At 46.0% G+C, this 21,344-nt stretch overlaps 2 protein-coding genes across 4 annotated transcripts; one reads left to right on the top strand and one right to left on the bottom strand.

Annotated features, from left to right (window-relative positions):
* The first annotated feature begins 9,524 nt into the window (after positions 1-9,524).
* Positions 9,525-13,572, top strand: LOC109766517 (rop guanine nucleotide exchange factor 3). 2 transcript variants are annotated; one of them, XM_020325298.4, is made up of 4 exons: positions 9,525-9,764; positions 10,140-10,842; positions 10,944-11,621; positions 11,819-13,572. In XM_020325298.4, exons 2-4 carry the CDS (start codon positions 10,201-10,203, stop codon positions 11,930-11,932), a joined length of 1,434 nt encoding a protein of 477 aa, XP_020180887.1. In that variant the 5' UTR covers positions 9,525-9,764; positions 10,140-10,200; the 3' UTR covers positions 11,933-13,572. The 2 variants fall into 2 exon arrangements, with proteins under 2 accessions (XP_020180887.1, XP_020180886.1); XM_020325297.4 differs by having other exon boundaries at positions 10,137-10,842.
* LOC109766512 (uncharacterized) lies at positions 12,588-17,842 on the bottom strand. Of its 2 annotated transcripts, none has more exons than XM_020325286.4 (7): positions 17,264-17,842; positions 16,597-16,818; positions 16,095-16,150; positions 14,309-15,890; positions 14,089-14,216; positions 13,761-14,004; positions 12,588-13,657 (listed from the first exon to the last, which is right to left on the bottom strand). In XM_020325286.4, exons 2-7 carry the CDS (start codon positions 16,751-16,753, stop codon positions 13,107-13,109), a joined length of 2,718 nt encoding a protein of 905 aa, XP_020180875.1. In that variant the 5' UTR covers positions 16,754-16,818; positions 17,264-17,842; the 3' UTR covers positions 12,588-13,106. The 2 variants fall into 2 exon arrangements, with proteins under 2 accessions (XP_020180875.1, XP_020180876.1); XM_020325287.4 differs by having other exon boundaries at positions 17,260-17,809.
* Between the last annotated feature and the right edge of the window lie 3,502 nt (positions 17,843-21,344).

The raw sequence follows: 21,344 nt of genomic DNA, 5'->3' as shown, positions 1-21,344 counted from the left end.
GAAAATTGTTTGACATAACTGATGATGGCAAGATTCAAGAAATGCTGAGCGAATGGGAATGGAAAAGGGTTGTTGAGTTGCATTGCTACCGGAAACCGAGTTATATGTGATGTTTATGTCGTTTGAACTATCGTTCTTATGTCCTAGTGGTTTGAAAATACTATGTAATGCTTATGTCCTAGTGGTTTGAACTATCATGGTCATCAACTATTTGTGTAATTTGAGACTATGTCATTTGAAACCTTGTGTGTGTTCAACTTGTCGTTTGAACTAGTGGTTTGAAAAGACTATGTAATTCTTATGTATGTTATTCGAGACTAATCTTCTATGTATCATGATATTTGTGTCATTTATAGTGTATAACAATGCGTGCAATTAGTTAGCTAGACAAAACTACAAGTGAAAAAAGAAGACCTTTCTTAACCAGGACCAGACGCCAAGGACCCTGGCGTCTGGCTCCCCTGCTTTGCCCTGTTTCTGCTGTCAGTCGACTGCCAGACGCCAAGGACCCTGGCATCTGGTCCCCTGACTTACAACCAGACGCCAAGGACCCTGGCGTCTGGTCCCCTGTGCATATAAATGACTAGATGACTCCTCCTTTTGACAGATTTCATCAACATTTCATAGCAATCAATGAATTCATAGACATCACAGGAAACAACATTTCACATAAATCACATGATTGAGTACTACTTTTAAACGACAAATTCATGTCATACATTCATAGCAATGTCACGAATTCATTGCAACTTAATTCGAACGGCAACAAGTTCATGGAAAGAAACGACAACAAGTTCATGCAAACAGACTACACCAAGTTCATCGAAACAAACTAGAACAAGCTCATTGAAACAAACTACAACAAGCTCACTTCCTCCTTCCTCTCTTCACGATATCTGCAAGTGTAGGCTCCTCCTCTTCGCTAGCCTCCTCCGCCTCCGCATCATTGTTGGACTTATATCTTTGCATTCCTGTAGGCATAAATTGATGAGGATACTCCGGACTATGGAATGCAGTGTTCCATGTCTTCTTTCTGCCTTTCTTGCCCGGTGTCTTAGTTATGGCTTTGCCTTTTTTAGAGCGGGCAATGCCTTGGGTCGGTTGTGTAATCTGTGATGGTTGTGTAATCTGTGATGGTTGTGGAGCATCAACATCATACTCATGCTCTTGTTGTTCCTGCTCCTCTTCTTGTGTTGGCTCCTCTTGATGTGTTGCCTCCTCTTCATTGACCTCCTCCTCTTCATTGACCTTCTCCTCTATGTCCTCTTCGTTGCGGAGATAACGGCGTTTATGAGCTCTGCCGGCGCGGCTACCAGGTGCAAACACATCACTGGGCTGAGCACCATGGCAAGAAAGCATAGCTGTCATCTTATGTAACCGCTTCTTGAACTTCTGCGACAACATAAAATATGCCATGATATGAGATGCAAATAACTAATCCGTGAAAAGAAGCTTTTATAATATATTGCTCATACCTCCATCGTGCTCCTAAGAGTCCTCTCAGATAATGCACCACCACGGGGATGACTCGGTGCTACATTGGCATCATTGACGCACATAAGCAACTCTCTTCCCTACAAGTCATGCACACACCAAACTTATGTATTTGAAAGAAGACTATATAATGCAAGTGTGTTAGAATAGTCTCATTAGACTACCATTTCGTCATGCATAGGTGCATAGTCAATGTGAGCCCCTCTTGTGTCTCTCACCACCGTGTTGAAGGTGTGATAACCTTCTGCAGTCTCCGGATCTTCAGACACCAACTCCGACCACTCCTCGTGAGTCCAACCGGGCTTTAGCTTTAACCGGTAACGATCCGCATACCACACTTGATACTTCTGATATGCTGACTGATTGTGAGGTCTACTCTCTGATTCCACTAACGTGTCTCTTCGATTCCAAATTTGTATCCACTTAAGGTGTTTGTCTGCCCAATCCGCTATATCCTGATTGTTCCTTCGATCGAACCTACAAATGAGCCACGTCACAAAGCATTAGCAAATATAGACTTATTCAATGCTCTACTACATACTCAAAGACATGCTTGCTCACCGATGCAGAGATAGAAGTTCCTCCTTGCTCTCATCAATTGGAATACCTTGTCTTCTTCCAAATTGTCTTGCCACACGGTCTACGAAGTGCCACTCAACCGCAAAGAAGCATATCATTGGGCACCTCGCCCGCCAAAGATGGCTATCACGCGTGCACATCTCGTTAAGAGAGAAGCCACAATCATCCACATAAGGCAACCAATGGACCTGCAAAACAAAGAGATACATTGTTAGATACAAATTTCATTCTTGAGTAAATATTGTCTCATTGAACTTCTCAATACCTGCTCAGCAATCAAGGTGTCCAGCTCGTTCATATAGCACTTGTATCGCACATGCGAGCTTCCTGTGTACACCGTCACCCGTTCCCAATAGTACGCAACCGTAGGGAGCCGATATGGATCATCATCATGCGCCCCGTCATGATTACCAAGTGGGTTTGGGTGTTCAGGGTTCTTTAAATCGGGCCGTCCAACCGGGATCCGCTCCCACATCCACACGGATAGGCTCCAAACAAACCCAGCCAATGAGGATGTATCTCCCTTCTTGCGACACGCCAAGTCAAGCTGCAATCAAACAAACATGTTAGATATGGAGGCGCATGACAAATGCAAGATAAATGGTTGCAAATATCTCTTACCTGACGATACAAGTATGCTAGTGCGGCCGAACCCCAGCTATACTGGGTATCCCAGTTAGTGAGTAGCTCCAAAAACATCCAGAGGGCTGAGTTCCCGGTTGCGTCTGAGAAGACTACCTTAGTTAGTACATACCAAAGATAGGCCCGCGCGTACTGCTGCACAACCAGGTCATTGGCACCCTGAGGGCACGGATTGCCTTCTCCTCTGACTTGTTTTAGCCAAGAATGCCTCACTTTCGAGGCATCGGCCTTGCCTGCCGGAGGGGCATCGGGCTCAACACCAATTAAAATGCCCGCCCGTTGTCGCCAATTAACGGCGCTGACACGACCGGTAATAGCTCGTCCGTTGATAGGAAGGCCGCTTATCATAGCCATGTCCTCTAGGGTCATCGTCATCTCCCCAAATGAAAGGTGGAACGAGTGAGTCTCGGGCCTCCAACGATCCATAAGTGCGGTCAGCGCCGCGTGGTTCACCGGCGGAGGCCATCGCTTAAACTGCAACATGAATGGGACAAGACCCAATCTCCGAATGTACGGCTCGTACCGCGCGTCGTAAGGAAAGTCATCAGCGCAATGACCCCTCATGCGCATAGCAACTACAGGCTGCAAATAAAGTGATTTTTTTATCAATACAAGAACACAAATGAGAAACAACGAAAATTGATAAGTCTTGCTTCTTACCTTTCCGTTCTCAATGGCACGAGCACGATGTTCCTTATCCCACTCTTGGATTAATCCGTCATACTAAGGTCCATCATCATCCGCCATCCTACAAAACAAATCACAAACATCTATGAATACATGAACAATATCAAACAATACAATTTCCTTCTCCAAGTTATGCCATATGAACACACCATTCTTCTCAAACATAACCACGTCATTTCTTTCTTCTACATATGCACACATAATTCTTCTCAAACATACCAACATCATCTCAATCAAATAAATTTGTCAAATAATATGGTGTCACATACGCAAATACATATCATCTAGAGTACCAAATTTCACCATCAAATAAATTTCATAATCATCATCCGCCATCCTATTGAACAAATCATGTCACACACAATCATCAAATTTCATCATCTCTTTTGCAAAAAAATGCCATCTATATATTCAACTATATTGTCATACCACTTCACACATATAATATTTTTCTAAATATATTTGCTTGCCAAAGTAGTCTTCTCAGATTCAAACAAATATTATGCCATCTATATATTCAACATACAGCTAATTTACTAGCACATGCATACATCATCTATAATTCAAAAAAAAATCACAAACTATGTCTATTGGTGGACAACTACAAACATCTACCAACTACACTACCTACATAATCATCTACCAACTACAAACATATTCCTAAAACAAAGAATTCATCTACTCATTTAACATCACCTATTGTGAAATAATGCATCAAAAAAAGAGGGGGAAACCAAAACAAATTGGAGGGAATGGGGGAGAATACCTCAAAGATGCTTGGGGGGGGGGGTGTCCGATCTACGAGTTTGAGCGGAGGATGGAGTAGATCAGGGGGTGGTGGTGTGAGGGAGAGGAGGGGCGACGAACACAGCCCCTCTGCTCGTGAGGCGTCGCCAGGAGAAGATGAGATGGGGACGGGTGGGCTGGCCCGTGCCGTTATCCAGTTACCAGGGCCAGAAGCCAGGGTCCTTGGCGTCTGGCCCCTTTGCCACGTCAGCAGATCAACGGGGAGGCGAGCAGTGCGGGCCAAGGGCCAGACGCCAGGTCTGCTTCGCAACCCAGACGCCATAGATGTTGGCGTCACCCAAAAAGGTCAGAATCGATTTTTTTTTTTTAAACAAGGTTAAATCGGGATTTTGTTAACTCTTTAGGTCAGAACAGTAATTTTGTCCTCGGATTGAAGCCGCCTGCCAGAACCAATCTGAAAGACAGACAAGCTGCTCTGCTTGCATTCAAATTTGTGCACGTTTGGTGCAAGAACTGAGCAGTTTGACTTCGAATAATGCCGTCGGAAAGCTAAAGCCTAGCATATGCTCGGAGTATGTGTAGATACGGAGAAGCTCCTCCTCGTGGCACAGGGCGCTCGTGCTCCGTGAAGTTCTTCCCTGGGAGACACGACGCCTGCAAATGCAGGAGTACCGTACCGCTGAACAAACGACAACACGCACCCCACACGGCCACACATACAAAATGTCAACTCTTTTTAAAATGGAGCGGCCAGCCGGCCAGCCAGCCACCCAGAGCCCAGGGCCAGGGGCAAGACTCACGAGCCAGCTGTTGGTTAACCAAAGAGAAAATGTGAACCTCCTTGCGACGCATACGGTCAACTCAAACCAAATATTTTTATTCAATTTTTCTTTTGGAGGGACACACAAACACAAGACATCCTCTTATCTTGTGGCGTTAATGGCGGCTACGTGCCATGCACGTATACCTACCCGTACCCGGTAACATGCGCCCCAAACAAGAGACTGCGCGAGCAGGGGAGCATCGTGACGGCCACGCAGTGCGCACGACTAGCTACCTACCTAGCCCAAACATAGACTATTAACAGTATTGCTGGCTAATCAAACGGAGAGACGGAAAACGTTTTGACATCAAGCTATACATATACATGCTGCTAGAGGTTCTGCAAAAAAAAATCGTATTCGTGCGTTTGTTCTTCTAATTTCTCTCCTGTATATAAATAAGAAAAAATAAACCTACCGTGTCCTTGACCTCTGCACCGTCCATCCATGATCACGCCACGGTCTCGGAAAAAACCTGCTTGCGTCGTGCAAGGGTTGAAGGGAGCTTTGGCCACTCTGCACGCAAAGTTAACACTACTACAGCTAGCCGCAAATAAATGAACATTTTCATCTTTCGTCGCATAAATCACGCCGCATTGGCGACCTGCCCCCTACTGCTAGTACTATACTAGAGTAAATAGCATAAAACTATCACTTTTCGTCCTATGGTAACAAAAAACCACCATTTTTTTGTTTGTGACTGATACCTACCACTTTTTTCGTCGGTTGTTTCAAAAAACCCAAATCGCCTTGTGTTTTACAACTGATCGCGATTATGACAGGTTGGGCCCGCGTGTAAGAGCTCTGATTGTTTGACCGTTAACTGACGTGGCATAAAATCAATCAGGTCCCTGCCAAAAAAATAAAAAGCAATCGGGTCCTGTAAATATTTCTAGAAAAAGCAATCGGGTCCTCGCGCACACCACTGCCATGACCGCCGCAGCCGCACAGCAGTCGCCATTGCCGTGTCGCCGCCCTCCAGCCAGCTCCCAGCCGCCGTCCACCTCGCCTCCTTTCCCACCCCACTGGAGTGGCCGCCACGCCGCCACCAGCGAGCTCACCTCCCCCTTTGGCCGGAGCACGGCCTCCCGCATGGTGGTGGAGGGCCGGAGCAGGTGAGGAGGGAGCAGCGCGCGGCGGCGCTGCCTCTGCCGGATCTCGTCGGCCCCGTGGGAGAGGAAGAGGTTGGCGGCGACCCATGGCCCCGGTGAACTGCCTGCTCTCCGCCGCCGCCGCCGCCGCTTGCTTGCCCGCCCCTTCCTCTTCCCCTTCGTCTGTTGATGCCCGCGACCGCTGCTTGCTGCTTCCGCGAACTCGACGTCATCGACGTGCGGGGGCAGGCGGAGGCCGGCGCCGGCGAGCAGGTAGTGGAGCGCGTCGAGGCCGTGGGGAGGAGGTTGCCAGCGACCGGGCTATGGGGGAGGAGGTTGCCAGCGACGGCCATTGGAGCCGAGCGCTTCGAGCTGCCCCACCCACCTCTAGCGGACGCGAGGAAGAGGGAAGAGAAAGAGACCACGCGACGGGGAGCTCCACGGCGGCAGGCGCCATGGCTGCTGAACGACGAGCTCCTCTCGATCTTGAGCACGGCCGCGCGAGGGAGTCGATTGCTTTTCAAAAATATTTACAGGGACCTGATTGCTTTTTTTAATAAGATTGTTAGGAAGAGACACTGACACGTGGGTCCCACATGTCAGTTAACGGTCAAACTGACGGTCAACCAGACGGTTCGTTTAGGAGCGGGCCACACCTGTCATAATCGCGATCAGTTGTAAAACACAAGGCGATTTGGGTTTTTTGAGACAACCGACGAAAAAAATGATAGGTATCAGTCACAAACAAAAAAGTGATGGTTTTTGGAACCATAGGACGAAAAATGGTAGTTTTATGCTATTTACTCACTATACTGCACCGGTCCATCGCCCTGCTTGGATTAAATTTATACTACCATGAACGCTTAGCTAGCTTAGCCGTACGTGCACCATCATTCGTAATGTCACCAACTAATCTCAAGCACCCACTTCTGTTGCACGGCCCGATAGGCCATGGTAAACCGCTCTTTCCAGCTCACCAATCTTACTGTCCTCCAATCATTTGTGACACATGTCATATGGTTGTGATGCATTATATCTTCTAGAAAGAAAGAAAATCTAGAGAACCCACTTCGAAATCGTGCTTGCAACGTGACCGACCGCTAACATCAAAGAGGGGCCTAGGAGGTGGAAGGAGAAAAAAAAAGGGGGGAAGTGGGACGAACGACGGTGCGAGGAGGAGGACGACGATGAAGTGAAGCGAGTGGAAGGGAAGACTTCACCTTTTACCCCTAAGTTTCACGTCTGTGACAACAGTTATCCTATTTAGTAGTTTTTCTTTTTACATTTTTAGCACAGGTTTGCTTAACTGGTGTAAAATGTGGCATAAATTTGCTTTAATGGAGTGAATGCGAAAAATCTGCTAAATGAATAAAAAAAAAATTGAAAAGGGGCGCTTTATTACTTAAAAGATTTAAGCATTACACCCGGCCTCTTCATAGCTAAGATGCACATAGCCAAACAATATCCTCTCATTCAAATAAAAAATAATAAAAAGGCGAAATACAAGGGAAACATGTAGTATCCGTATAACGCCTAAAGCGGAGGTGGGCCAATCCTAAGATCATGCTGCCACCCATGTTGGGTAAAAGTATCCCTCGTCGTAGCCGCCAATCGTGTACACACCTTCATAAACAGGTCTCGATTCTCCACACGTTGTAGAGAGGACCATAAACGAATAGTCCCGGTACATCTGTAGATAACCTGCATAAGAGAAGTACTTTTATCGTTAAAAACCTTATCATTTTTACAGAGCCAAAGCGACCAAATAATGGCAAGCGCTCCCACCCTGAGAAGAGTTCTAAACCTGTGATCAATCACATGTAGCCAGTTGCCAAATACATTAGCAACACTACAAGGAGGATACAAGCCAGAAGCTATTTGGATGACTGACCATATAGAACGAGCCAATTTGCATTGGAAGAATAAATGTTTTATTGTCTCATCATGGTGACAAAAGACACATTGCGGACTTCCATGCCAATTCCTCTTAATAAGGTTATCTTTAGTAAGAATGACTCCACGACGAAGATACCATGCGAAGATTTTATTCTTAAGCAGTATCTTCATCTTCCAGATCTTCTTGTTATTATCAACTGGCACATCAGACTGGATTAACGCTCTATACATAGACTCCACTAAGAATTGTCCATTCCCATGTAGGTTCCATCGGAATACATCGGACCCATGTGACAATTGCACTGTGGACAACTGCTGGAGCAGGATGTTCCACTATTATAGTCTGGGTCCAAATAAATCCCTTCTGAATGTCACATTTGGCGGAAATGATTCCATTACCGTGGCGATAGTATCACCCTTGTGACGTACAATGTTGTATAGAGCCGGATATTGTTCCCGGAGAGTGGCATTTCCTAGCCACCTATCCTCCCAAAATCTATTTTCCGAGCCATCCTTAATTGAGAAAGATCCATAGCAAAAGAAATATTTCTTCGTAGCCATTAGACCCGCCCAAAAGTGAGAATCCCCAGGCTTCCAATATACTTGAGATACTGCCTTGGAGCCCACATATTTTCGTCTGAGGAGGGTTTGCCATACACCATCTTCCGTTAGTAATTTAAACAACTATTTACCGAGTAGGGACCTATTCTTAACCTCAAGGTCATGAATGCCCAACCAGCCTTGGTCTTTGGGACGGCAAACCACGCTCCATTTAGCCAATCGATATTTCTTTTTCTCGCTATCTCCTGCCAAAAGAATCTTGATCACAAATAATCCAATTTATGTAAAACTCCTTTCGGCAACTAGAAGAAGGAGATCAACTCGACGTGGAAAATTGATTTCCACTGCAATGCCAAACAGAGCCTCGGTGTCTAAACTGCCCATTTGTAGTTTTGTAGGTTGCAAGGCATTTTCGTTCACTTTTCTCGATTAATGGATTATCTGTGATATTTCCGTGTCATTTAAACATGCATTGTATGGTATAATGCTTAAAATGTGTAACTGTATTTTTAACACAGTACAGACGCAAGCGCTCATATACACGCGCATACACTCACTCCTATGAACGCACACACGCACACCCTACCCCTATGAGCACCTTCGAAAGACTGAGCCGGCATATCATCTTGAAATTTACGAAGTCATCGTAGGCACCTCGTTGTCGAGGGGAACGTCTCCTCCCACTTCCTGAAATAAATCCAGGAATAAATGCGAGCGAGCATCAGAATTTGAACCCTGATGAGCCGGGGATACCACGGTCCCTCTAACCATCTAACCACAGGTTGGTTCGCCTTAAAATGTGTAACACAAACATTTCCCCCTCTTCTTTTATCTGTCCAATATACAGAATATTATACTACATCACAAAGATTAGCAATGATCCAGCCCAGCAATACCACGGTTGACTATCCCTTAATTTCATACACGCAAACATAATCCTGCCCCGATTTCTTTAGACAGACACTTCCTTCCCACGACCAGTAAAATAAGGGAAACAAATCACTAATCCCTCCCTATGGCATGACCACTTTCCATGACCAAGGAAAAACATACCATCCGTTGCTCACATTGCCGCTTCTCCCCTCTGCACGTTGCCATTGTTGAGAGAGAGAAAAGGGAAACCTGCCAGAGCAGAGAGAAAGCTGATAGAGGGAACACTTGGAGGGAACACAAGAGCTTTTCTTCTTCCAGTGCATGGCAAGGCCAAGGAGATCATTGGCTTAGGATCAAATCAGCGGCACAAAAGGTAATTTGCTTAACTTCCCATATTATTCCTTTGATTTGCATCCAACAGCCAAGAAGAATGTGTGGTGGAATTGCAAAAAGGCGCGCTTGTTTTCTTCCCATGCATCTAAAGAAGATTCAAAAGCAAAAGCATTTCATGGCTACTTTCTTGCGATCTGCATGGCATGCTCAAGTAGCCGTGGATTGGTATGGAGTCACCTCGCCATCGTCTAAAAAGCAGCAACTCAAGATGTTAAAAACAAGAATGAATCGCTCAAATTTCGGGAAATGCGCTTAAATTTTGCACTTCACGCACAGGAGTTCAAATTTTGTCCAGTGCTCCCATTTCGATGGATTTGTCGCGAGAATTCACCGGGACCCTTTCCTTATAAAGCAGGACTAGCTAACTGTACTGCACGAAGGACGGAAGAAAGGAAGGAAGGAAGCCAATAATAACCATGGCTGACAGCAGCAGCAGCCCGTCGGTCTCGTTGTCCGACGAGAGCTCCGAGGCGGAGGCGCAGTGCTGCTCGTCGTCGTCCACGGCGCCGAGCCTGCACGACACGGTGGACTTCAGCCGCACCGCCTCGGACGTGTCCACCTTCTCGGAGCGCAGCGTTGACCACAGCGGGCCCTTCGGGACGGCCGCCGTGTCCAAGCTCATCGGCGGCCGCGGCTCCCCCGCCGCCGCGCTCAGCCGGCTCAGCATGAAGCCCCGCGCCGACGTGCTCGACCGCCGCTCCGCCGAGGACGAGCTGGACCTGGTCAAGGAGCGGTTCTCCAAGCTGCTGCTGGGCGAGGACATGTCCGGCGGCGGCAAGGGCGTGTGCACCGCCGTCGCCATCTCCAACGCCATCACCAACCTCTACGCCACGGTGTTCGGGAACTGCCACAAGCTGGAGCCGCTGCCGGCGGGGAAGAAGGCCATGTGGAGGAGGGAGATGGACTGCCTCCTCGCCGTCTGCGACTACATCGTCGAGTTCTACCCCTCCACGCAGCCGCTCTCCGACGGCACCCGCGTCGAGGTCATGGCCACCAGGCCAAGATCCGACATCTACATCAACCTCCCCGCCCTCGAGAAGCTCGACGCCATGCTCATCGTAAGTACAGTAGATGATCTTTCTTCCGACGACGAGGTGATGATCTTTCTTTGTTCCGAGTTCTGATCAATGCCAACAAAATGCGTCGTTGACATGCGCAGGAGATCATGGACAGCTTCCAGAAGGCAGAGTTCTGGTACGCAGACGCCGGGACGAGGTCGTTCGGGTCGGTGACCTCGTCGTCCTCGCCGTCGTCGTCGTTCCGGCGGTCTACGACGACGACCCAGCGGAACGAGGACAAGTGGTGGGTGCCGGTGCCGTGCGTCCCGGAGGGCGGGCTGTCCGTGAAGGCGCGCAAGGAGCTCCGGCAGAGGCGCGACTGCGCGAACCAGATCCACAAGGCGGCCGTGGCCATCAACAGCGGCGTGCTGAGCGACATGGAGGTGCCGGAGTCGTTCATGGCGCTGCTCCCGAAGAGCGGCAAGGCGAGCGTGGGGGACGCGGTGTACCGCGCCATGCACAGCTCCGACAAGTTCTCGCCGGACTACCTGCTGGACTGCGTGGACGTGTCGTCGGAGCACGAGGCGCTGGCGCTGGCCGACCGGGTGGAGGCGGCCATGTACGTGTGGCGGCGCAAGGCGACCGCGAGCCACGGCGTGGGCAGGTCGGCGCAGTGGAGCCGGGTGAAGGAGCTCGCCGCGGCCGCCGACGACGGCGGCGAGGGCGGCAAGAACGTGGCGCTGGCCGGCAGGGCCGAGAGCCTCCTCCTCTGCATCAAGCACCGCTTCCCCGGCCTCTCCCAGACCACCCTCGACACCAGCAAGATCCAGTTCAACAAGGTAGCCAATCAAATCAACAACCGCATCCCATATCTGCATCATCTGAATTTGACACCAAGATACATACATTTATCTGAACTTGACATCATCATTTCTATCTGAACTTGACATGATCATCAGTTCATCACACACTTGATCTTGATGTAGATGAAATGCTGTTTTCTGATCGGGCGAGATGGATGATTTTCATTTTGCAGGATGTTGGGCAGGCGATCCTGGAGAGCTACTCGAGGGTGCTGGAGAGCCTGGCGTTCAACATCGTCTCGTGGACGGACGAAGTTCTTTTTGCCGACAAGGCTGCCAGGAAATGAACAGTGAGCGACGGACCAAACCTGACGGACAGATTCGTCGAGAGAATGAACGAATGAATGCTCTTAAGAGCAAAATGTACTTACTTTCGAGCCTTGTTCCCAGCTCTCTGTGATGGGAAACGGCGTAGATTAGGATGATGATGATCTTACGGTAACTTTTGTACCGTGAGATTTCTACTACTGACGTAGTCAAGGATTTGTAAGGTCTATATATCTTGCAAAGAATATATGCAGAGTTTGTCTGACTAACAGTGAGTCCTGTAAGATATTCTTTTTTGGCTTTTTCATCTGATTTCAGGTTGTGTCTGACCAGCAGTGTGTCTGATTTGCCCCTCTTTCTTGCTCATCGATCTTGGTACCTATGGCTGTCAAAAAGCTTGTTATATATCCTTAGACGACCCAAACATCCAACCTAATAACACAAAGAATTAGTCAGGCACATTCATGACCATGCAACTTGACTCGCTGAAAACCTCCGGTTTAGTAGAATTTACTGCGATAACATTAGAAAGGTTGATGATCAAATGCACTGCACTTCATACACACACACACACATGTAGTTGACATCCACTTTGAGTAGCAGCAAGTACAGGCAGCGCACATGTTTATCCAAGGAAACAAAGCGTGGTCCAACTTAACTGAAAAGACACCGATATTTCGCAAAATGAAGACCATGCAGTAGCATTTGATCTGTCATATAGTATTATGGTAACTGTTACACATGTGTGATTCTCGAAAAACTATTACACATGTACACACAAACACAAAAAGAAAAAAATATACATGTGTGATCACCTCTGATCACAATGTACAAGAGGAAAATCCGCAAAGCCTTCAGACTGCTGTGCATTTTAGCTGTCCAAGAGGCATGGCTGTGACGGGCTGCCCAAACTTCATCTAGTCTAGACAAGCTGCACGGCTGGGAGGTTTGCAGGTCGAAACTTCCGCTGTCATGCATCAGAGAAGTTTCTTCCGCTGCAGTTATACACACTTCGACGAGCAAAACGTCGTTGAAGTTCACACTCTCATTACTTTACTCAAACAGGCCAAACAAAACAGCCCGTGTTATTCTGCCACGTAAAATGGTGTTATTGTCAGCATGAAAACCTCTACAGTTATACCTAGTGTGTATACCCCTCACAAAGCACCACCGACAGGGGACCTGATCAGAGCTTCAAATCCACAAATCGAAAACAGCCTCATCGATAAGTTCGTCTAACACAAACTCCCATATCTCCACAACGATCCCTTCAGTCTTCGACCGAATGTCCATCCATGTCCGAACTTCGAAATCCTTTTTTATTGTATGGTCTAATGTACTTGGAAAACTATGTCGGAGGTAATCGTCAACATATTTGTCAACTTCTGCGACGAGGTCTTCTCCCATTGGAGGTGCCCGTATGTCGTGTTTGAGAAACGACAACCAAGAAGAGAGTCTAAAATATCTCTCCTGGATCTCTGTTAGAGCTTCGCAGATACAGTCAAACAGAATTTTCAGATCATCTATTTGATCACCTTGGTTTGGTAGTTCTTCCAACAGGCAAGGGCTGATTAACTCATCCTCCAGATACCATACCTCTAAATTCTGTTCTGCGCATAATTCCGAGAGCTCCAAAACCAACTTTATATAATCTAATCGGACATTCTTGTCCTCCCAAAAGACCTTTAGATCTGATTCGTTATCTGGGAAGTACAGGGCTCCACGCAACTCTTCATGCAGATCACCTGTATGTCACAAAAGGGTTAAGTCATACAGATCTATTTGAACAGATTGTTTATTACTGGGAATGGGCAAAAGGGTTACATATATTTATGTAATTGGGCTCACATTGTTTAATGTTTTCGCATTCAGGATCTGCAACATCTTCATAGAATGAATCAAGAACAGACACAGGACTGGGCTGTTCTTGCTTGTCATGGCTTAGCTCGGGGGAACAATCTGAGATAAATTTGGCCGATGCTCTTGGTTCAGGTGTTCCTGGTTCTTGCTGCTCCAATTCAACAATGCTCTCAGGATAGCTCAGCAAGATTTTAACAGGTTCTTTTCCTTGCTCTGCTTCCTCTATCATATCCTATAAATGAAACATGCGACGTTAACATAAATAATATCACAACAAAAACATGAGACAATGCTATGTTTTTTTTGGAGAGCTTACTGGCTGCGGGCTATCTCTGCATAGTTCTGCTGAGATGGATTGTGTGTTGCAGATTGTTTCAGAACAATCTATTTTTCCAATTTCTTCCATACATATGGTGTCTACCACATCAGTAACATCTCCTTGTCCTGCACAAGATTCTAGAGTTATTTCTGTTTGATGATAAAAAATATGTACCACTCAATTCAACCTGATGATTCATGCAACTATAGAAGGTTACCTTCTTGTGGTTCTTCTTTCATGCTACATTTGTCCTGAACAACCACCTGATCATCAACTGCTATACTAGGACAATGTGCAGTGTTGCTCAGTGAGTCGTCCCATGATTGACTGCTCTCTTGTGTAGTTTCTTCACTGTCAACCATGGGTACAAGGCAAGAATCCGTCTCTTCAGGTGAGAGATCAGTGTGGCATTTTCCACTACGGCTATTCCTAGGAGATGACACATCGCAGTGAGGGAGCGAAAGCATTCCTTCCAAGGATTTTGAGACCTGGGCTGTTGGATAGTTGCCGGACTTATTGTTATCCTTTAGCATATCTGTTAAATGCTTCTTGGCCTCCTTGTAGAAGATAGAATCATCTTGTGGCACTGCTATATGACCACTAATTTCAGTCTCGCCGCCATTTTGTTGCTTTTGCTTGCTGCTGGTTGAAGGTCTGGCGATGTCGTTCTTAAAATTTGATGCAGATTTGTCTGCCAAGCTCCCTTGTGTGTGATACCCAGAACTCTTCTTCGTTGCAATCATGGAATGCCAACGTGAAACTCTTTGAAGGTCATCTGCAGGTGCTGCATTTCTTTCTCTTCTTGTCTCACCAGTCACAATTCTGAATCTCCTCCTGACTTCTTTGATTGAAAATTTTGAGGTTTCCCTCCCACTGTACTCTGGAGTTTGAGAGGTACTAGGTTGCTGATGTAAATATCTTGCACTGCTTGTCACTGTCTGATCAATTCCTTTTCCTGGATTTGGCTTCAGAATAACTATTTTGCTAACAAGCTGAGATCCATTAATTCCTTCTGGTAGCATCTGCTTTATTTTCGACTTGTCTTTCCTCCAGAAGAACATATGTTTGCTCTCCTTAGCCTGTGCCGGTGCAGACAAGTCATGATTTGAGCCTCTTGTCTCTTCAAGGGAATTAGTTTCTCCAAGATTTTTATTGGGCTCTAACTTGGTTGTCAATCTACTGTTTTGGTGGTTTCTGATATTGTCCAACATATGTGAATTAGGCTTCTGAAGCACCTTCAGGAAAAGTTCCTTGTTTGAACCCAGTATCTCCAGAGCATCCTTGAATTCCTTGGACTGAACAGTCCTGCTGCTAGAAATGCCATTACCAGCCAGTAGCTTTTCTCCCTTGCTCTCTTGAGGTTGCTCACAATCAATATTGGATTGAAGATTGCTTAAGTCATTAAGCTTCTTATGGATTAGGGACTTCAATGAAGGACACAATTCACTATTACTCTTGCAATCATCATGTGGACATTCATTGTGGCACCTATAAATCTCACCTAAGAAGCTTGCCAAGACAGATTCGAGATCATATTCAGCGTGGTTCAAGCTCTTAGAACCCTCAGAATCCACTGACCCAGATAAACGAGACACGGAGATATCCGTGCCGTGATTTAAAGTTCCTGTTGTGTTATTTGTATGCTCTGAATTTCCATCAAGAGATAGGTCATTTCCCAGATCAGCTAATCTTCTCTGAACCTCGTTGTTTGGAACTGTCCTCAAAAGATTCACACGCCCCAATTCTTCCTCCATAAGTTTTTTGACGGTTGGTTGCTGCAAAGGGCCGTTTTCTATGTTCTGAAAAACAGAGAAAGTAAAACAGAACTGTTTTAGGAAAACCGATGTTTCTGTATGGATCCATGATACTCGCAGATTTGAAAAATTATGGTTTCATTTACACACAGCAGTCAATGAAATGGTTTCATTTACACACAGTAGTCAATGAACTATGAAAGTGAATTTACTCCTGAGACCTTAATTTTCTTAGTTTGTTTAACTTACATCATCTTTTTCGATTTCCTCAAAATCCCTAGGCCTCTTCCCTGAGTCCCTTCCGTCTGAAAAAGAAATATAGTGTCCATCATAAGAATATTGTGCAATAACATTACAAGTCAAGAGAAAATTCAAGATGCACATTCCTTTGCTGAACTATCTTAACATTCATCATTTACTAGTTCTGGATTGGGCATCAGAAGCAGTGACCGATCTTATTAAACTCAACCTAAAAGTAGCGCAGGGAATGACACGACTCATCCAGCCACACAGGTTGCACTTCTAAACTGTAAATATAATTCTGCGAAACAAGCCAGTGAAAGCAACCAAGCAAAATCACCTCTTTCGATTTTCTTATAACACTACGCAAACTCGTTGTGTGGTTTTCGTGTGAAACTAGTAACCTTACTGGACAGGTGACAGCATCTGAAATTCAAAAGCAACTTGAACCATCTGAATTTGGTAGCAGCAATGAGCCTATGATGCGTAAAAGAGATGATTTTATTTTGACCTGTGATCTCCCGGAGCTTATGCCTCCCGCCCGCCTGCTTCGCGTCCATCAGGAATCTGGGGTCGCGGCGGAAATAGACCATGCGCATTAGGCCCCAGACGCAGCCGACATTGGTGTCATCCTGCGCCGCGGACCGCCTGTTGCTTCGCCTCCCCATTTCAGAACAATCTGCTGTTTCTTGTCTCTTGTACTGTTTTGTACAGTTAATAATCTCTTGGATCACTGCACGTAGATCAACACAAGTTAGCAGCCGGATTTTGAATTGCGAAGGAATGATATCTCTCTGAACTCTGAAGACAAGATGGGTAGAACTGAGACTGTTCGGCCGCAGAAACAGGGGAGATTGGCAGATATCTGATGAACCCAATAATCAATCAAACTAGTACAGTAAATCTTAATGAAGCAAATGGAAGTTTCTGATAAAAAAAACTTTGCTGAACAAATCCAGCTAATTATCAGCTATACTCAACAACTATATCTGACAAGCTCACATCTTGTTGCAAGCATGAGAACTCACCAGACTGTCAATTGGTTAAAACAAGAGGGGAAATGAACCCAAACAGCCAAAACAAATCCCCACCAACAGAAAACACCGCAGATCCCAACTAACGAACACACCCACCCATCCACCCATCCATCCAAGAGAGATCACGGGGAACCTACCTACCTGACGAATGAATCACAGATCACGACCGGGGGGAAGCCTCAGCAGCCGGCCGCTTTCCCCTCTCTCTCCGGCCTCTTCTCTCCAGTCTCCTCCCACATAGAAACAGCCACCTGGAGAATCGATCCTCACAGCGTCGCCTGGGTCTGGGTCTGGGTCGGCCCTGCGCTGTCGCCCATCCTTCGGCTTTGGGCGGGCGGGGAAGAAAGGAATCGGTGGGCGTGGGCTGCTTTGCTCTTGTTTTCTTCTCTTTTCTTTTCTTTTCCGTGGAGCGGGAATCAGCTCGCCCAACCCAAGCTACCCCTACCCGGGTCAGCGTCGGCTCCGCTTTGGTTGCTTCCTTGGTGGAAAGGAAAGGAATGGAGTGGAACGGGACGGTGTGGATGGAATGGAACGGAGGGAGCGCACCGGGCGGGGGGCGGGGCTACGGCACGGTAGCAGGCCGCCCACCACATGCCACTTTCGGCGAGTGCGCCAGCATTTTCTCGCTCGCGCGGAGAAAAAGCGGAGTGGAGGTAGGCGACGCCCGCAAGCAAGCAAGCTGGAGGCGCTCTGATCTGGTACCTTTGTCTCTGCACTGCACTAGTAGTATTATTTGAGCATTAGCACTAGTATATGAGGTAGAGTATTGGACAGAGTGGTCTTAAAAAAGAGGGGATTATACAGGCTGCATTAACCAAGAAGGCGATGATTATCGGAGGCGGAGGGGGTTTCGACCTGGAAATCTCATTCCGAAATACAAACGGGGTAAACATGTGCTTGCAACCCAACCCAACCCAACCACACGCGTGAGGGATACCGTCATGGTTATCGGATAACGATGCCGACGGTGATGGTTTGTTACCTATCAGCTGTCTCAGGCCGCCGGCTTTTATATTCCCCGGAAAGAAAAGAGGTGCTGCCCCACTCAAATCCTCATCAACAGTTGTGGTCTGTAGTTGTAGTTTATATGCAGACAATTAAAACACTGTTTCTTTGTTTTGCCGCCACTATTAGCAATCAATCAAACTGCTAGTCGGTCATGTGGTGTGCTTCACTTTAGCCATCTTATTACAATAATGTGTTTGAAGAATTTCTTTTGGAGCGTACGAGCTACAGGAATTGCCTCCGGAGTAGTATCTAGACAAAATTCATTTTGAATAATACCGTTTTGGCATGTTCAAATCTTCAGTTGGTGGCATTATATGGTGAGGCGGGATTTTATCAAGGTTTAGGGTTGTACGGAACATGTTTGGTTTGATGTGATTCCATCGATTTTTTTAAGGGATGTTTGTTTGGTTTGTATGACTGGAAATCGTAGGACATACTCCTATGGTGCATTCTGCATGCAGTTTCGAAAAGAATAAAATCTATTGAGGTGAACCCCATGAATTTTCTATGATAATTATACCATGCACCTAAAGATGTATCAAAATTCCTGCATTTTTCTACAATGCAACCAAACGGTTTCTTTTATTAATTCTTGTGTTTTCGATTCCGGTAGGTTTCAATATCTCATGCTATTCCAAACATGCTTCAGATGTTCAAATCTTCAGTTGGTGACGTTATATGGTGAGGCAAGATTTGATCGGGGTTTAGGGTCGTATGGAACATGTTTTCTTTTTTGCGGGGTAAAACAGAGTTTTATTCCGTGGTAATAGGGTTACAATCTGCTAAAACAAGATTCTGAATAAAAGGGGGGGGGGGGGGGGGCTCGCTGTAACCAACAAGCGGTACTGCGAGCTGTGCGAGCATGATTAGCTAGATAGTGAGAAACCCTATTTTGAGAACGGCCTATCTTAACCGGAACAAACTCCCGCTCCAACATAAGCATCTTTATATCTTCCATCAAGTGACCATAAGGCAATTTGGCGAGGGAAAATTTTGACAGTGAAGAAAGAGCTCCCGCGGAGTCGGATTGCACCAAAATAGGGAGAGTAGATCGTTCAATGGCCAATGACATCCCTTCCCGTATAGCTATAATCTCCGCCTCGAGTGCATCATTGCAAAAGAAAAGAAAGTGACAAGCTGCAAAAATAACCTCCCCCAAGTTGTTATGGAACATGTTTGGTTCGATGAGATTCCATTGATTTTTTTTAAGGAATGTTTGTTTGGTTTGTAGGATTGTAAATCGTAGGAAATACTCCTATGGTCCATTTTGCATGCAATTTTGAAGAAGAAAAATATTGAGGGTGAAACTCATGAATTTTTCTATGACAATTATACCATGCACCTAACGATGTATCAAAGTTCCTGCATTTTTCTACAATGCAACCAAGCGGTCTGTATTATGAATTCTTGTGTTTTCAATTCATGTAGGTTTCAACATCTCATGCTATTCCAAACATGCTTCCGGAATCATGTGAACCAGCTAGACCCATAAGAGAGAGGATTTAAGAACGCTCTTTAGAGGCGTTTTTTTTGTGCAAAACTCTTCAGAGGCGTTTCAACTGGTAAGATGCTTAAGGGCATACAAATGTTCTGCATTGTCAGTCAAGGAGTTCCGACAATATTAGCTTCGCGAGTGGGGCCGCAATATATGGCGACTTCGGTTTGCTGTTGCTCCTTGAGTATCGGTTCTAGAGTCTGGTGCGAAAACTCTAGACCTAATTTTGATTGGTTATTTTGTTTTCTTGTTGAAGGTATTGCCTCGAAAACGTATCGAACTTGCTTTACGTGGGCAAAATCCATGACGAAGGTAGGATGTCGCGACGATGATGCTCACTTGCCTTTCTTTTCATGGAGGCGTAGCTTTGGAGAACCTTCCGCCAACAAGGATGATTGATGTTGGGGTTTTGCTATTGTGTCTTGTTGATTGCTCCAGCATACATGTGGTCATGCCATTTTGTTTTTCTTGTTTTTTTTTGTGATTGTTGGTCGTCTACATCCTCGATATCGCAAATACTAGTTATGTTTTCATATCAACTTGATCTTAGTCTATTGTCCATAATTTACATGTAAAATAGAAGAACAACACACCCAGTTAAGCCTGGAAGGCTAGAATTACTGGACCATAGCCTTGGAAATAGTCCCTTTGTTCACAAATATAAGATGTTCTACCCACAAATAATAAAATAAAATATAAAATGTCCTAACAAAATTAAATCAAATGTATATGCATTTGTTCACTTATTTCAGTCTGCATATACTCCATTTTAAAATATCCAAAACATCTTATATTTATGAACAACTCAAGGCCAGTTGATCTATCACACAGGGCAGCTGATTGTCCTTTGTAGAACAGAAATAAAAAAACAGCGCTCATTTCCCAAGAACCAAGATGCGGCTTGTTATTCTACTGGCACTAGCTAGAGACAAGGGGTAGTGGTTGAGATGGGATCTATCCGGGTGGGCCTGGCAAGCAGTGAGCTTTACACCTGCAGTCTGATTCAGAAAGGAGCCAGGCCCAGCTGCCAGTAGCGGAGGCAGTCACAGACTCACTGTTGCAACAGGGGGGTCGTTAGGTTTAGGTCAGGGACTTGACACTTGGTTAGTTTCCCCTAATGCTACCTTGCGTTGCACGACAGCGAGTGCGGGGTGCGGAGTGCCCTAAACCCAGACGCATCCGATCTGACTCAGATGGCAACTTTTTGGCATCGCCTCGCCGTGTTTGGTTTGGTTTGCCTTGCGGCTTGCGCGATGTCATCGTCGATCCCGCGTGGTGTCTGCTTGAAGACACCCTATTTGCCATTTATTCCTCCTGTCCTGAAATGGACATATTCGTGGATGGAATGGATCTCACGGTTTTCCACTGGAATAACATGGTGTCCTCCGAACTCCGATGGAACCATCAGCTGTAAAATCGTGTGATTCTTTTTTCTTTGGCGGGTGAAAAGGGATTTTTACAAAGATCGGCGACATCACCTGGCCCTGATCCCAGCCACACCACCGTGCGGCCCTCAGTTCTATACCAAAGGTAGCTAGATAATTCCCTCAAAAAAAAAAGGTAGCTAGATAATAACTAGTGCCAGATGGTCATCGGAAGGTTGGACTGACTAACTGATGGGGATTTATTCAGAGAAAATGTAGCCTCAGTAACTTTTTGCAGCGGCTATATAATAATGTACTGCCTTGGGAGTTTTTGGGCTTCCATTATGCAAAGCGA

Source organism: Aegilops tauschii, chromosome 1, assembly GCF_002575655.3.
Source record: "Aegilops tauschii subsp. strangulata cultivar AL8/78 chromosome 1, Aet v6.0, whole genome shotgun sequence".
Classification (NCBI taxonomy): Eukaryota; Viridiplantae; Streptophyta; class Magnoliopsida; order Poales; family Poaceae; genus Aegilops; species Aegilops tauschii.
Note: the sequence above shows the minus strand (reverse complement) of the source record. Positions and strands in the feature narration are given on the sequence as shown.